The 16874-nt window shown below is 52.5% G+C and overlaps 6 protein-coding genes across 6 annotated transcripts; 3 read left to right on the top strand and 3 right to left on the bottom strand.

Annotated features, from left to right (window-relative positions):
• Window positions 1-1617: 1617 nt before the first annotated feature.
• Window positions 1618-2958, bottom strand: J4E86_003762 (uncharacterized protein; the record flags this gene model as incomplete). The annotated part of the gene is made up of 1 exon (XM_051444314.1): window positions 1618-2958. The coding sequence occupies one exon, from the start codon at window positions 2956-2958 to the stop codon at window positions 1618-1620; it is 1341 nt and encodes a 446-aa protein (XP_051303939.1).
• A 1335-nt stretch (window positions 2959-4293) lies between these two features.
• On the bottom strand, window positions 4294-5367 carry J4E86_003761 (uncharacterized protein; the record flags this gene model as incomplete). The annotated part of the gene is made up of 1 exon (XM_051444313.1): window positions 4294-5367. The coding sequence occupies one exon, from the start codon at window positions 5365-5367 to the stop codon at window positions 4294-4296; it is 1074 nt and encodes a 357-aa protein (XP_051303938.1).
• A 644-nt stretch (window positions 5368-6011) lies between these two features.
• MDH1 (Malate dehydrogenase, cytoplasmic) lies at window positions 6012-7336 on the top strand (the record flags this gene model as incomplete). The annotated part of the gene is made up of 6 exons (XM_051444312.1): window positions 6012-6077; window positions 6187-6304; window positions 6354-6394; window positions 6447-6555; window positions 6603-6697; window positions 6746-7336. 6 exons carry the CDS (start codon window positions 6012-6014, stop codon window positions 7334-7336), a joined length of 1020 nt encoding a protein of 339 aa, XP_051303937.1.
• Window positions 7337-10913: 3577 nt separating this feature from the next.
• J4E86_003759 (uncharacterized protein) lies at window positions 10914-12704 on the top strand (the record flags this gene model as incomplete). The annotated part of the gene is made up of 6 exons (XM_051444311.1): window positions 10914-11045; window positions 11096-11280; window positions 11326-11405; window positions 11455-11859; window positions 11910-12229; window positions 12279-12704. 6 exons carry the CDS (start codon window positions 10914-10916, stop codon window positions 12702-12704), a joined length of 1548 nt encoding a protein of 515 aa, XP_051303936.1.
• Window positions 12705-13299: 595 nt separating this feature from the next.
• Window positions 13300-13999, top strand: J4E86_003758 (uncharacterized protein; the record flags this gene model as incomplete). Its single annotated transcript, XM_051444310.1, has 2 exons — window positions 13300-13636; window positions 13737-13999. The coding sequence occupies 2 exons, from the start codon at window positions 13300-13302 to the stop codon at window positions 13997-13999; spliced, it is 600 nt and encodes a 199-aa protein (XP_051303935.1).
• A 133-nt stretch (window positions 14000-14132) lies between these two features.
• On the bottom strand, window positions 14133-15589 carry J4E86_003757 (uncharacterized protein; the record flags this gene model as incomplete). Its single annotated transcript, XM_051444309.1, has 3 exons — window positions 14133-15229; window positions 15284-15355; window positions 15406-15589. 3 exons carry the CDS (start codon window positions 15587-15589, stop codon window positions 14133-14135), a joined length of 1353 nt encoding a protein of 450 aa, XP_051303934.1.
• Window positions 15590-16874: the final 1285 nt, after the last annotated feature.

Here is a 16874-nt window from a genome sequence, read left to right as displayed (position 1 = left end):
AAGCTTAAAGAGGTGACGTCCTCTCGCACATGCATGAGCCTTGATGCAATTTGTTTTCGACAAACCCACTGGCGGCAATCATGGGCCGTGGAGTAGGTTATTTTCGAGACGCTCAGTCCCAGCAGACCATGGGAGCTGAGTATACTCCTTTTGGTAAAGCATTTGAAACTTCAGAATTGTTTGGTGGAGGAAGAAGAGCATGGAAGAACGAGGGGATTATATACTTCAGACTTCCAGTAGCGCGAAAACTTGGTAGTAGCTGAAGAGCTCGTGATCGTTTCTTGCAAAAGATCTGGAACAGAAGAAGAGACCATCGACGAAGTCACTCGTACTTTGAACACATGGCTAATGCTGTAAGAATTTTGAGACCTCACGGATGATCCGGAGCTATATCAGGACATACAAAATCGAACTCGCTATCTTCCCATGACGAGAGAACTCTGGATCTTTTGAACGAAAAGCAGTTCAGCTCGCACATGTAACGTTGACTTCAGATTTTTGTCGCACATGTACGCGGCAAATTCCATCTTTTTTTAGCAACACTTTGCTTGGAAGATCTTCTGATGCTCGAGACATGGCATAGTTGGCATGCAGTTTTAGAGAGCTCCACCAGCAGCAGAAGACAACATCCAACTTCCTGTGCTGTATTTTGTGTAAAGTCGTGTAAAGCTTGTGGGTGCAAGAACTTAACTCCACGGGCAGCAAATTAGCTTTATACACCGACCCAGCGGGACAACATAGCTCGCGGGCCTTTTTCTTTTGGATGTCTGGAAAGCCGCAGAAGATCTCCGCCATGGCATGTCCGGCCAGAAATTTCAGAAAGAAAGCGGTGTATCTGTTTCCATGATGTCGTGGACTTATGAGTTTACTTTGAGCAGATTTTGATACTTCTGGGAAGTTCAGTCGTGAGTGGAAGGAGGAAAGCGAAGAGTCCAACATTTATGAGGCTTTTGTGGTCTGCTCTCAGAACATGATCTTGAACAGAATGCATTTTGGTGGGAAAAACAGCATCGAAGTCCAGCCATGAACGGTCTATTCAAAGTATTTGGGTAGTTTTCCAAAACGGCGGAAGAGCCGCGGACATACACCAGATTCAGAGCTGGTTTTGGACTTTCTCCTTCTCATGCCATGTTGAGTAAAGTGTTTTTGAGAATGGGAAGCTCAAATTGCGGATGAGGAGAAATAGAAAATGAGAACGTAGAGGAGGTATTTATACATCTTTGGGCCGCGAGCTAGCCGTCCACTGCGGTTAGTGCCAATGCACTCCTGTTCTCAAAGTCCGGTCCGCTCGCGCCTATGTTTGCGTCAGACGTCGACGTCATCGCTCTTCCCTCAGTGGTACCTCCGCATGCATTCGACTGAACGGCAGTCTACTACCTCGATGTTCCGATGCGCGATTTACCAGCTGTTCAGCTGACAGCGGTCCGATACCACGACTACTGATCAGCACCCACACGACATCAAACGCAGATCCCAACTCTTGCATTACCGGCGACGATCAAACACACGCATAATGGAAGGCATACGTGAAGTTGTGTGCAGCTGGCGGCAAACCCGCCCAGCAAAGAACGAATAGATATTGGGTATCATAACTAAACAGAAAAGGCTATACCAAACTCACGAGGCCAGCTCCGCAACCGCGCCCCAAATGGACGACCAAACACCCCTTCTCTCCGTTTGTTGTACTTGCTGAGTTTGTTGCGCGCTCACTCTTCTCGCCTCCTCAAGCTCAGCCTCCCAAGTCAACACAGCATCCTTCTCATCCCTAATCGCCAAATCCGTCGGCTGCAGCGCAGCCGCCTCTTCAATCAGCGTAACCGCCTTAACACTACTCTTCTCATCGCGCATCAACCTCAAACACCTCGCATGCCTGAATAGCATCTTAGCGCTCTGCGCATTACTCGGCGTCCACGTCGCACCCGCATGCTGCGCAAACCGCGCAGCAGCCGTTTCGCACTTGCGCAAATGCTGAATCGCAACACGGCCATTGCGCTGCACAAGGGGTCCCTGAGATGCGTCGTTCGCCATATCGACTTGCAGGAATTGTGCGTGGAAGAGGTTGAGCGTGAAATAGAGATCGGCGGTTTTGTTCACGAAATCCTCGCCGCCGGCTTTTTGCAGGCCCGCCCACGAGGAGGAGTGGCGCATGCGCTCGAGGGTACGCATGGCGTAGGCCCAGGATTCAGACGCAGCGTAGAAATTGGACTGTTGCCATTGGCGCTTCCCGACGTCAACGCCGGTGCCGATTTCCTCGATTGTGGACTCAGGGTCTGTCCAGCGGGGTTGCGCGACTTGCGTGCGCACGCTGTCTGCGAGGGCGGGATCGACGAAGCCGGAGATGCGCATGTTGGGGATGCCGCGCAGACATGTCGCAATGGGCTCTAGGAGGCGCTCCTGGATCTTCGGGGTGAAGAAACGGGTTTGCGCGTAGTTGAGACGGATGGTGGCGTTGATGGAGGCGTGTTCTGTGGTCGTTGAGTTTGCATCTGCCATTACGGTTTCGATGTCGAGCTGCTCGCATAATTTCGGCAGATCTGACCGGAGCATCATGATCTCGAACTCGGAGAACTGGAATGGCGATGGCGTGAACGCGGGCTTGGATAGCGTGATGTGCATGACGTGGCCGTCGAAGACGCTTACTTTGCGTGCGTCGGTTGTGATGACGGGGATGCCTTCGCCGAGGAACAGGTTGCGGGAGTCCAGACCTCGGCATGTGATGCGGACGAATTGGTTGCGCTTGATCATGTAGTCTGACGCTTCGGCGTAGATCTGCTTGTTGGCGCGGAGGAGTGATGGCGATGGGTTGCTTGGGCTGCGGCGGCTCAGCTTGCTGCTCATGCTGGGGTCTTGCTCGAGTCCATCTTCCCAGGAGCATAGCAGTAGGTCGTAGATGTTGTTTCTGATTTCTCCGGGCAGGTCCAGGAAGCGGAATGGTTGAGTTGCTTGGGTGCAAGACATCTTGGTGTATGTTGTTGAGTTTGGCAATTGAATTGCTTGGGAAGTGGTCGATATGTCGCAGTGGAATGTCGCTCAGGAAGTAGAGTCGCTGGGCAAAGAAGTCGCTCAGGAAGTGTCGCTATGGAATGAAGCTTGTCAATGATCAAGAGAAGAAAAATGTCGCTGTGGAAGTTTGTCGCTCAGGAAAGAGTATATGTCGCTAGGCCAGTCGGGTTTACATATATACTTTACGCATATGATGATGGGGAAAAACGTTGAGTAAAAGAGGCGGTAAAATATTTGATTCGTGTTGTCAAGAAATCGCAATCCGCTGGGAAATTTTCGCAGTCTGAGCTCAAAACGTGCATGGGCTAAGAAGGTCGAAAATTGACTCGCGGCTTTCTTTGGGGAAACTCGGGGGGAGCACGAGCGTTCTTATGCTGGCGGTAGAATGTTCGCCGGGTGGGAAGTGGACCCGCGAAACCGCTGGTGCGAAGTGTGTGAGGTGACTCGGTTCTGGCGGATCCGTCAGACTCTGTAGTGCGGAGAAGCGTGAATGGAAGGGCCTGAAGCTGCACTGTGATGTCGGACGAGACTGTGCTAGGCGATGTTGGGTGCTAGCCTGCGATCTTTCCCGGAAGCCCTTTTTCGCTCTCCCCGACGGAAAACGATCCGCTGGCGCCATGCAAATAGGGGTCTACGGCAATCGTTCGTGAGGACTTCGGAGGAAAAGGACTTTCCTCGGGCTTACTGCGTGTTCCTGAATCCCCAGATTCGTGTACTTGAATTGAGGCGGCGCCCCCAGAAGCCACATTCGAAGTTCCCCGGCCGTCTCCGCACTAAACAGCTCACACCCCCAAGAACACCGCTATTCCTGCGTCCGCTTTTTGTACATGAAGGAGTGTGGTTTCAGCCACTAAAGAGCTTGGATTCGCGAGATATGGGGCAAGCATGCTGTGCGACCATCATAGCGCCTACAGCTGACCGGAACATGCTTTCCTCAAGCAGAAGGTCCCACTCACCAGAGATCATACTCCTATCAGTGGCGGTGGGTTAAGATTCAACTATCAAAGGAGTCGCACAATTCACGCAAGAGTACAAAAGCGATCGCTTCCCCTCATCGTGCTGCTTGTTCGATGCCGATTTACCCTAGCGTACGTGGAGTAAAGAACAACATGTCCTCTACAGGAGTGGAGGTTGTTGGTAAGTGATGTGGATGAAGGAATCCGGACAACATCGCCTGTTGCTTCCTGAATTCTGCTGATGTTATTGAGAAAGCAATATCAGATATGCTGTGCTCTACGGGTTCTAGCAATTGGTTCCAGTGAGCCGGTGCCATGCCTGTGATGACGGTAATTACTTCCGCGCCGTTTTTCCCTTCCCCTTCTTCTTCCTATTCCTGCTCGCTTCCTCCATTTCTTCGAGCCACAGCGCCCCACTAGCCTCAATGTCCTCCCTATTCTGCAACTCCTTCACCACTTTCTGATACGCTTCATTCGCAGCGTAATCCATGTCCTCACCAAACCCATCAGCACCAAATCCTCGACACTCAAACCAGATGCATGCCAGCGGGACTACGTTAGCCCCCTGCATCCAGCCCCTCATGAGATGCAACCACATGTCTACAGCCTCCTCATGGCTGCCGCCCTTGTACAAGAATGTCGCGATGTCACGCACGACACATTCTGGTATCGGGTACTCAAAGAAACCAGGGCCGACCTCCCAAGCCGCTTCGAAGGTGCTCAGCTTAGGAAAGTGCTGCGTGAGGGTATGCGCGTCCCGCAGAATCTCCAGGAACGTCTCTCCAGGTTGCTGACGCTTGCGGAAATGTCCTGTACCGTCCCCGCCATCGAACAGACTGTTATGGCTCGGCGCTATGCCGTATCTTCCATACGGTCGGGGTACCGTATCATGATACAGGTGCCTTATCTTCGTTGCCGTAGCAGCAGCACGGTCAGGGAATAGACGAAGCAAGCCGCTGAGTGGCTTGTGAAGTCCTTCTCGTGGGCTGTACTTCGCAGATAGCGCAATAGTGTTGGACCGCCCAAACGCTTGCATCGCCTCATGGTAGACCTGCCTGGAAACGAGGAAAAGGTTGATAGCGTCTTCGCACGGCCCGATATCCTTCAGATCTGGATTGCGGTGCGCATTGTAGTATATGCCTTCTGGGCGGTAAACGACGTAGTGGAAGATTCTGTCTCGAAGTTCGCGTGGGAAGTCGAACAGCTTGAATGCGCCGGTCCACTTGGGTAGCTGAACCCTGTCCAGAGACCATGGGGGGATACCTCTGCCAGAACAACCGCGTCCCACGATGTAGGAGGGTGGCTCTGCAGGAGTAGGCGCTGCTGGTGTTGGGCGGGCGAGGAGTATTGAACCAAATGCTGCTTGGAGTTCGGGAACAGAAGATTCGGCTGGCTCTGTGGTAGCCATTGCGTTCTCAAGGATGTATCGGAGGTCCGTGCTTTCTGTCACTGAGGAAGCCACGATAGTTGCAGTGACTGTTATTGCTGGTACCGACTGATGATGTAGAAAGTCGAGGTCCTGAGGAAGCAGTATATAGTGTACTTACCACATGCACTGCCACAGTGAGTCAAGGCGTGGCTTTAATTCGGAACTACTCTACGACACATCACTTTTAGCTTCTTCGACTCACCGCTACGGAATGCCATTGGTCTGGTAGCGTGGTAAGGCATACAGCGACAGTGTATAGTGTCACGGAGGACTTGCGATGTACTACGATTGGAGTGAAGCTGAAGCGAAGCGATACGGTAAGTGGCTGTGAGCGATGATCGTGTGCGCACTCATAGACGAAGCCGTCAGACCATCTAAACGAGTGAACGAGCACAAATGAGAATGCACCTCGTGTTAGCGCATGTGAATGCGATTGTGGTAGACTTGGGAATAAGCATTACGGGAGGAGAGAGGTCTGTGAGCGGCTGTCAGCCGTAGCTCCGACGCCCAGCCGAAGAAGCACTGACCGTCAAGATTCGCAAAACCTCCGCAGCATTCCTGCACCACCACCTCTGCACCAGCCCAACCCAGTCTCTATCTCCTCAACGCCTCTCACAGACATCATGTTCGCTGCCAGGCAAGCTTTCTTCCAGGCCCAGCGCCGCTGCTTCTCGGCCTCGGCCCGCCAGGTAGGCCTATTCCCGGAACCCGCGATGTTTTGTGGTGGGGCGGTTCAATGCTTCAATGCAACGCCATTGGGACATTTCAAGCACAGGATGCTAACTGCATGCACTGTAGAACTCCAAGGTCACCGTTCTCGGCGCCGCTGGTGGTATTGGTCAGCCATTGTCCCTGCTGCTCAAGCTCAACCCCAGGGTTAGCAAGCTCTCCCTCTACGACATCCGTCTAGCTCCCGGTAAGCTCACTCAATTGCGTATATGGCATTCAATTCTGACTCCATACAGGTGTCGCTGCCGACATTGGCCACATCAACACCAAGAGCGAGGTACGCCTCCTCTCCGCAGCCATGCGCGAACCGTCTACTGATACTCGACAAGGTCACTGGTCATGAGGCCACCCCCTCAGGTCTCGCCGACGCCCTCAAGGGTGCTGAGATCGTCGTCATCCCCGCTGGTGTTCCCCGCAAGCCCGGCATGACCCGTGATGGTGAGCATAGAAGTCATTGGTACTGCCGACACGTCTAACACCGGCAGACTTGTTCAACACCAACGCCTCCATCGTCCGCGACCTGGCCAAGGCCTGCGCCGACCACGCCCCCGAGGCCAACATCTTGATCATCTCCAACCCCGTACGTTGATCCAACTTCAATCACACAAGACAGAATCTGACATCTCAGGTCAACTCCACCGTCCCCATCACCGCCGAGGTCTTCAAGTCCAAGGGCGTCTACAACCCCAAGCGCCTCTTCGGTGTCACCACCCTCGACGTTGTCCGTGCCTCGCGCTTCATCTCCCAGCTCAAGAACACCGACCCCGCCACCGAGAACATCACCGTCATCGGCGGCCACTCCGGCGCCACCATCGTTCCCCTCCTCTCCCAGTCTGGCTACAACCTCGAGGGCGAGCAGCTCGCCGAGTACATCAAGCGCGTCCAGTTCGGTGGTGACGAGGTTGTCCAGGCCAAGGACGGAGCTGGCTCTGCCACTCTCTCCATGGCCATGGCCGGTGCCCGTTTCGCCGAGTCGCTCCTCAAGGCCGCTCAGGGCCAGAAGAACGTCATCGAGCCCACCTTTGTCGACTCCCCTCTCTTCAAGGACCAGGGCTGCGAGTACTTCTCCACCAACGTCGAGCTCGGCCCCAACGGTGTTGAGAAGATCCACCCCGTTGGCAAGATCACCGACCACGAGCAGAAGCTCCTCGACGCCTGCGTCGCTGACCTCGCCAAGAACATCAAGAAGGGTGTTGAGTGGGTCAAGCAGAACCCATAAATTCCGCAAAGGAATCATGGGTGTGTACAATAATAATGACGTGAGCTCTGGGCTGGGTTTAGTTCTGATGTCATGAACTTTGATCTGTACCTTAGCATGCCAAAATCAACTCTTACGCTTCTCTAGTTGGTTATTCGTGACTGCCTTGGATCTACACTAATGTAACTCCAAGTCTCACCTCTGATAATTTGTCAACTTCTACATCGTGGAAGCTAGGGTGGGGGGAAAGAGCGCCACGCACTTTGTTGTTGACGCGGTTCGTCGGGACTGCTGATTATATTGTATTTCGTCTCATCTCGAGCCGGACGTTACTCAATCAAGCAATATTGAAAGCCATTGATTGTGGTAGGATATCCTTCACCCTCTACCCTCCACGAGGCATCACTACGCGTGCTGTGAGTGAAAGAGTAAAAGCGATAACCGCTAGCTACATTCACGGATCATATTGGTAACAGATAAGGCTTGACTTGAGGTATTGACCGGAGTCATTCTTTGCTAGGATCTACTTTGTGAGATAATGTACACGATGTGGCGGCTATCTATCGCTGTCCTCTTTGTCCAGGCTTCTTCGCTCGGTCGCGCTTCCCTCAAAATCATCCTCTTGTCCTTCTGCTCGTCATTCTGTGAATTTTCCCGGAGTCCAGAGATTCGCGGAAATACTTCAAATCTTTCCAAATTCTGTGCGTAGTCTATTCTTGTGTCCATGTGATGTTTTTAGATGGTACAGATGAGTCTTCCTCAGATGCTAGAACGTAGCTTTTCTTAAAGTGAATATGAGGTCTGCCTCGGAATAAAGCAAGCGGTCGTGTTTGAGATACGACGCCGGCGTAGTTGCATAGCGGCATGCGCGACTCGAACGCGAACTTATTTTTTTGATAAGTGTGGCTGGTTTTGATGAGGATCTCGGTATCGCGTTGTGGGGGTGTGAAGCGTCCCGGTAGGGTGAAGAGGAAGGTGCCCTCCGGTACGCGTCGCAATCGCGGTCTTTTTCACACGACATCATCGTGTGCTCAATCGCGCGATTGCTTCATCTGGAAATGCCCATTCGTTCGTCCCAATATAGCGAGATCCATGCTCACAGCAATACGCCCCGGTCAGAAAGCCAAGTTGAAAGGGTATCTCCAATACGTCATCGATGTTCGCGTCCAAAAACTGTCTTCTGAGAATCCTTATCTTCCACGGACACGATCACGTCGCATTGCATCATCACACCGTCTTGCTGGTCTGCATCGACTAGGCTCGACGTGCTCGCATGTTCATCGGTGGAATTCCCCATCGTTCGCGTCTGCCAGTCGGTGAGCCTACACCTACACGGTTTCTTCTTTTCCTCCCTTGCCCCCTCGGCAGACACGGTAACCGTACTATACCCGGTGTCAGGGGGTACCAGCTTCGGTCCTGTGCTGCCCGTCTCCTGTCGACTCAAAGATGCGTGGGCGTCGGAAAGTTCTGTCTCCTGGATTTCGGGATAGACAATGCCGCTGCCGCCGACGCCGAGGAGGCGCTTGATGCGCGGAACGCTTGCCGAGATCAAGGAGAGGCTGGATACAGATCTGAAGTGGTCAGTTTTCGAAAGACATTGATCAATCCGAACGTACTGGGTAAAGACGACAAACTCAGCTGCATCATCTGCGTCCATTAGGTCTACGCTGCTCGGTTCGTGTCAAGCTCACTCACGTGTGGGGTTTGGACTGGAAACCACCCTCAACGTCGCCCATATCTGACCTCCAGCAACGATTGCAACACTATAAAGTCAAGACCAGGACGTGCAAAAACGTGGCTGGGGACCTCACCTTGCTCGGACACCAAAGAGCATTGCCACTGCAATGCTTTTTTCTTTGTCCAGAGACATCTTCCAGAAGGTCGGGACGATCCAAAAAGCCAAAAGAAGGTCTGTAGCAATATTGATCGCGGTGGCTGCGGTTGAAAGACCGCCGTTTCCACATTGCAGTGCATGCATAGTCCACCGCGGAATCCCACACTGGAACGCCACCGCAAAGGTCGAGAATATAGCAAAGAGCGCAATGCTTCCGAACAGGGCCACCTTCGCTCTTCGGGATTGTGGGAATATGCGCTCGATGAGCAAAGCCGAGGACAATTTCGCGAGCGCCATTGCAATGATACTGAGTATTCCAGCAACATAGATCGCCTGCAGCTCTGATTAGCGGTAGCTACCTGATGGCATTGGAGCTAGTAACCTTGAAGAACAGAGTCAGCTCCTTACCACTTAAGCCATCCAAGCCCTTCCCTAGGCCCCCGTCGATAGCAAACTGCCAGCTGACAGTCGCGCCTAGATATACAACCTAAGAAATGTTTAGTATCACTTGCATCCATGGAAGCGGATTACATACTGTGGCTGCAACAACTGCCGCATCGTCGAGACCGAATTCGATTTTGTGGTTGTGACCCTGCGCAAATCGTCCGACCAACACGCCCACCGTTATGATAGTCCATGAGTAAGTGGAGACAAGGACGAAACCGCTCCTTGTTGACACCCCATTGCGACGACTTTCCTCCGAACCTGCGGAACTCATTGTACAAATCGAAAAAAAGCAGTAACAAAGGAAAACTGAATGACATTCTCATTAGGGAAGCGTGCAGCTTATGGTTGACGTTGAAGCATCATTCCACACGGCTCGGCCTTACACTCATCGCACCGACTCTCAGCTGCGCATCCAGATACGTCTTGTCTTGGGTACGCATCTGGGGCCAAACAACCCAACCATGGCCCAAGCTTGGGTCTTCGAAGCATGTCAGGATCTCATTCGTGTGTTTTCGCGGCCCTTGAGTCTGCCGCATGCTTACTGTCTGTGCACCTGCCCGGCCGCTAGTCCGTTCTCCGTAATGTTCATGTTCATCCGCTGCACCTCTTCAAGCTGCAGCTCGCTGAATCATCTGCTGCATTAAAGTCAGCTCGAACAACGTCTGAAAGTACGGCTTTCCGTCCTTTTGGACGATGGCGGCCTGGTCGGTGAACTACCAAGTCTCGGCTTCACACTCCATCAGGAAGCGGAACGGTTCGTTCAATCCTGCGTCGATCGCTTGGTCAAAAGACTCCAAGCCGGGAGTTTCGAGCTCAAACCCCGCCTCATGTTACGCGTAACGACGATAAACTGCCGTTAGTGGCGCCGGCTACCGTGTGGACGGTACCGGACAGCGCGAGCTTATTTGATGGAGCGGCCATCGAAATATCACCCATGCGACGAACGACAGCACTGTAACTTTACGAGGCGATTGGTGCATTGGATCTAACCATTTGCATGCAGCGGAACGCCCCGGAAACATGACCCTTGGACGCTGCTGGCCGTAAGAACGGACTTGCATACGGCAGTGTGGTTTGCAGCGCTTGATAGAGACACTGCATACGATGTCGGGCGCCTTTTCGTGTTTCATTTAGCCAGAAGAGCCAGTAGAAGAGCTGCCAACTTCCAGAGCTTCTCACGCAGCGCGGTCCGCAGCTCCCTGGTCGTATCGTACTTCTCCAGGGCACTGGTAGGATCGCTGCATCTTGCAAACTCACTTGACTTTGCCATCCCGCACGTCACCCACCGGCCATTGCCTTGGGACCTCTTGCGCCGGCATGGAACTCGATAATCACATGGCAGATGCTGAACTCGATGTTCTGGATCAAGAATCTGGTCAGGGCGAGAAGACGGCGGTAAATACGCCGGCTGGGCCTTCGGGAGTGGGGCGATCACCATATCAGCTCGAGGTGAGCATCACTTGAGCCGCTTCAGCAAAGCAGCGTACTGACTAGAGCAGCGTTATATCAACCTCTCAGCTGTAATCAACTTTGCTGTGATCATTCTCGCTTCTTGGGAGTCGTTTGCAGTGACATTCCAGTTCGCATTGACCAACGGCGGTCCCGCATCCATCTTCTATGGCTCTATCCTGGCTGGCATCGGCGCCTGTGCCGTTGGATTCTCACTGGCTGAGTTGGCTTCAATGTATGTACCGAGCATCCGTCCTGGAATCTTTTAACAGCTTGACAGAGACCCAACAGTCGGTGCTCAGTACCGCTGGTCAGCGAATCTCGCTCCTGCTGCACCTCGCTTCTGGGGTCTACTGCAAGGTAGGTCAACATACTCACCGACATCGATCATAACTCACATCGGCAATAGGATGGATTACAGTCGGTGCCTGGTGCTTTGCTTGCAGTGGACCGCCTTCCATACTAGCCAACATCATCACGTCACTGGCGATCTTCAACAACGAGAACTACGTTCCTGAACGATGGCACACCAGCCTCATCATGGTCGCGCTCATGATAGTTCCCTTTATCTCGAACCTCTGGTTTCGCAAGCTTCTCGACGCGTTCGAAATCACTGGTGGCATACTTCACGTCTGCCTCTTCATTGTAATAATCGCCGTCTTCGTCGCGTTTGGACCGCGCAGCGACCCGGACTTCGTCTTCAGGACACTGACATGGGAAGAGTCGGGCTGGAATAACAGGGGTGTTTCTTGGGGTCTCGGGCTTCTGAGTATGTCGTTCGCCGTTACTGGAGCAGACAGTGTTCTGCACATGTGTACGTCTACGAGTTTGCACACAGTGCTCATCTACTGACTGGATGTGAAGGTGACGAGGTGAAGAAGGTGCGCACGCGCGTGCCACGCAGTATCATAATTACCTCTGTCGCGAACTCAGCGATGCTGATCGTCTTTGCTACTGTCGTTCTCTTCTACATGGGTCCTCTCGACGATATCATCGCCACCCCGCTTCCAATCCTATGGGTCATTTACAACATCACTGGTTCTTCAGTGGCAGCCAATGTTCTCACCGCACTCGTAGCCCTCATCATCTTCTTCGCCCTCTTCAACATATTCGCGTCCGTCTCGAGACTTATTTGGGTATTCGCACGTGACAACGGGCTGCCATTCTCCGACTTCTTCTCCTACGTAGGTGGCCTTTACGACTTCTCATATCGCATCTGGCTGATGACCTTAGGTGCACCCCACACTCAAACTCCCCGTAAACGCGCTTCTCCTTGTTGGAACCATCGTAACATGTCTCTCTCTCATCTACATCGCCAGCGCAACCGCCTTCAATGCGCTCATCTCACTTCAAGCCCTCGCGTTGCACGTATCGTACTTCTTCCCCATCCTCTTTATCCTCCTACGCAAAATCAGAGGCCCACCTCCACCTTATGGGCCGTTCAAGCTCGGTTCTGTCGGTATACCCGTCAACATGTTTGCGCTATGCTATCTGGTCTTCGTGGTACTTTGGATGCCGTTCCCTCAGATTTTGCCAGTCACACGAGACAACATGAATTATGCGGGGCCCATATTTGGAGCGGTTGTGATTGGGGCTTTGGCTCATTGGTTCATCAGTGGGCATAGGACGTTCAAGATGCCGGTGATTAGGTATGAGTAGACCATGATCGGGGCGGGCAGCACTACATATGTCATTGGATTTGACGGTTTGACTCGATGTACTTCTCCTAGACACAGAGCCTGCTCCAAGTCGGTTCATTCACGCGTAAAAACCCTCCCTGAATCTTGATATGCGACGTCGGTGCTGTTCGTGGAGATGTAACATGCCTGTGCGTCAACGCCCCGCATGAGCAGCCATCCGGCGCAGGGAAAGATCTCCAATTCCCTCATCACATTTGCGACCAACTGCGCCGTGCACCTGCATGTAATTGTACTGCAATGGGATGAGAGGATTCAAGGCGGCCACACAACAATGAACGTCGTCTTGGCGGTGAGCTTGTGTGGCTTAGAAAACACCCGGGCATTGCTGATTGGTCGGGGGTGACCAACAGCAACCTGTGCGGAAGTCATTTACTTACGTTACACTGGGTCTGACGGGACGACGTCACAAGCTGACCGCTTCGTCGTATAAGGGGATAGAGTGTCAGGGCGAGCGAGATGTAATAGCTGTACTTAGACTTTACTACTTGCTTGATCAGTCTGCAACTTTTCTACCACATCAAACTCCTCCTACAATGGCTCCAACCCTTCCCCCAATGCCGCTTCCAGGCCTCGTCATGGTGCCCAACTGGACAGCCCAGAAACACGAAACCTTCCTCATGAAGACCGAAGGCGTACCCACGAAGAAAGCCCAAAGCCTTGTCAGCTACTGCACGTCTGATGAAAAAGCTGGAGAACCGTTCCTAAAAATATTGGAGGAGGAAAAGAACATCGTCAAGTTCATGACGATGGACGGGCAGGAGGCTATGCGGATCAACGTCCATAGACACACACTCGCAAGGCCCAGTGCAGAGTACAAGGCAGTAAGGAGCGGGGATGCGAAGCCGTTGTGGGATCTGGAGTTGAAGACTGGTTGGAGGGTGCCTAGCTACAGTAAGTTTCCTCTTCGCTCATTCCTCTGCGTGCTTCCCATCGCGGTCATTTCCTCTCTACCTGTCTGCCTCTTCTTCGAACTGACACACTTCCGTTTTAGACATCACCGTCCATGACAAATACGTCGAGAACCAGAAGATCGAGTTCGAACGCAAAGTTGCCGGTGAGGAGAAGGGTCTCGTTGTCAACGGCAATCCGGTCATGACCATCTCTCGACACGCGAAGTGGGCGCATATGCATGCCACCTTCGTTGTGCATGTCGCGCCTGGAATGGATCTCCTGTTCGCACTTGGTGTCGCGTGGATCCGGTCGGATAAACAGAGGCAGGAAGATGCCGTCAATACTACGCTTTTGATAGTGTAGAGGGACGAAATGACGGTTCTTACTTAGCGTACGAGTTACAATGGCGATGGAAGATGGGGGTTGAGAAAAGGTGTAACTCTGTTGCAAACGCAGGATGACGGTTTTTGGATACAAAAAGTATCTACCGTGTTGATCATACAGGCTCGTGTTGACTCCGCTTCTGCTTCTTGAACAACCACTTCGACCCTCTTGTACGTTCATGCTCGTGAGAGTACGATCGCTCGGGGAGACATCCAATTTTGGGTAACGCCGTGACTTCGTTTGCAATGTTTACACGTACGTCTCCAAATTCAATCTCATTTTGTGGTACCTCGCGTAGTTCCATAGCGTTTTTCTGAGCTTCATTCTCCTTTGCTGACCAAGCCCGGATCCGAGTGTCGGTGTCGCTATGATTGCTCAACGCTGAGCTGAGAAGGCGAGAACCGCCGCGCGGGTGTGATGAGAAGCGTGAAGTGAGGGGTGATGTCGCAACCCAAGGCCAGCGACCACTGACCATACTCTTCCTGGTGGCCAGTGGAGAATCGCTTTCTTCAGCACCCAGTGAGACCCAATCCCAACCCGCAGGCTTGCGCCATTCTTTCTTCCCGGGTTGTTCTACTGGAGCGGCATGCGCGTGCACGTTCTTTGGGTCCGAGTTCTTTTGTTTCGAGGACTGAGTGATCTCGGTAAAGAACTCAATGACGTTCTTGGGCAGCATCCTGACCACCAGTATCCGAATGGATGGCAGCGATACGCAGGCGAAACCTGCCGCAAGTTCCAACTCCGTCCAGACGGTGACCTTCACGTAGTCCCAGGTAGGATCCACAGAGATCTTGAACGTAAGTAGGACGAACAGGCGGATGATAGTCGCAATGCATCCGAAAGTACCGATGGCGAACATGAAGCACACGGCGACCTTCTTATAGCGCCTCATCTGTAAGTTGCGGATGAAGAACAAAGGCAGAATCAGCAGCAGGATATCCTGCACGATAGCGCTGATAGAGTTTGCCATTGGTACTGCTTGAATGTCCAGGCACTGCCCCTTGATGTCTCGGTTCCAGAAGGACTCAACTGGAGTGCATATGAAGATTGTCAGGAAGACGATGACGGTCGAGTTGATGATGATACCGGCTCCGAAGATGTAAGCGGTGATCCGGAAGCTTTTCGTTTGGAAGATCTCGAGGTAGAAAGCGATGAGAGAAAGTTTGATTAGGCCAAGCACGGCGATATATGTCGACCAAGAAATGTAGACTGCTTTGTGTTAGCATGCCGATAGCGATATCGCAAGGTATGGATGCTTCATACAGTAGCGGAGAATTGGCGACAGTGCTCCGTCTTCGAGATTCCACAAGTGCTCGCCGAAGCCACGTTCCGTCACTGTATTGCATTAGTCACAGTAGATGGCAGCTCGCAGACCTTTTGCTTACTAGCCAATGTGCATCCTGCGGGTACTGCGCATAATACCAGAGCAAAGACGACGATGTAGTCGTCCATTGCTAGCCTCTTATTTACCAACTTGCCGACGATTCGTAGAACAACAAATACCACAGCCATGGAGTAGATGACACCAGTCCACATGAACATGTCGAGGCGTTGCGACTCATCGGACATGTCGCAAAGAACGGCTTGTACTCTGGCAGTGTCCAGACTTTCTTGCATAGTACAATTCGCAAGCATACATGCTGGCACGTCTGCCGCAATCCGATCGTTGCTACAGACACATTCAGTATCATCCAGGGTGCAGCCAGCTTTTGGGATAATAGCAATCATGCAGACAAGCTGTGTATCGTTAGCAATGATATCGGACAGTGTAGTTGAGCACGTACTCCGCAAGCGGGGATGTCCGCAATGCCTAATGCCCTTGCATCCAGTTCCGGACCCGACGCGCTGGCATGGCCAAACGTGAAGACCAGACAAAAGACCGATAATAACGCAAAAAGATGCATATTGTGAATAGTAATCGATGGGCTGGTGAGACAGGCGACCCTGGAGTCTGGTCGGCGGCCCCGATGACTTATCACCAAAGATAGATGGCAAAAAAACTTTGGAGTTGCGACATAGTCCAACGCTCTCGAACTATGTTGGGGAATTCCCATCTTCGGCGGCTCTCAAAGCGTGTTTGAGCTTAGTATAGTACTCCCGCTGTCGAAGCCAATCAAGCGGTGTGGCCGTTAGACCATAGCGCCGTGATGGCGCTGTGAAATCGCCGTAGCAGCGGCTTGACTCGATATTACCCACGGCACGTGGGCTTTTAAACCAGGCTTTTCGTTCGGTAGCAGTTGGGTCTATCGCGCAACGCCCACGGAAATCTAATTCTTTACTACTGTGCAGGGAGAGAGCTTGCCCGGCCGATCTGACGGCGCTTTTCGGCCATCCGCATCTTTGCCCTATGGTAATTGTATGGGAACGTAGGACGGCCATACGACTGACTGGTTATGAACGCAATGGAAGCTTACCTTCCGTGAAGCTGAGGCGCATCTCGCCGTTCATGGCCTTCATATGTTGGTCGACTCGAGGACTGCTTCCAACATCGTAACTCGGCAGAATGCGCCTGGCTCAACGTAATTGCGGGAAGAGGTAGCGTAGTGTGTGATTAAGGAGTCTAGTCGGACGGTACAGCAGCCTCACTCGCATGTGCCCAAGGAAGGCGCAGTTTGCTGAGAGGACCCAAACAAGGGGCAGTTGGCAAAATCAGGGTCCTAAGTGATTACCTCATCACCCATGCCGATCCGGGGCTTTTGTCCCGCCCCACTCGAGATGAAAAAGGGCAGCTTTGCCATCCAGTCGCATCAAAACACAGGAAACAAAGTTGGCTGACGTCCGTTGGCCATCGTTCTTCGACGCATGATTAACATGGGGATCTTCAACTGTCAGATTACCGACAAGTCAGAACGCT

The sequence above is a fragment of the Alternaria arbusti genome (genome assembly GCF_024043155.1).
Source record: "Alternaria arbusti strain BMP 1465 chromosome Unknown scaffold_4, whole genome shotgun sequence".
Lineage (NCBI taxonomy): Eukaryota > Fungi > Ascomycota > Dothideomycetes > Pleosporales > Pleosporaceae > Alternaria > Alternaria arbusti.
This window is presented reverse-complemented; position numbering and strand designations above follow the sequence as displayed.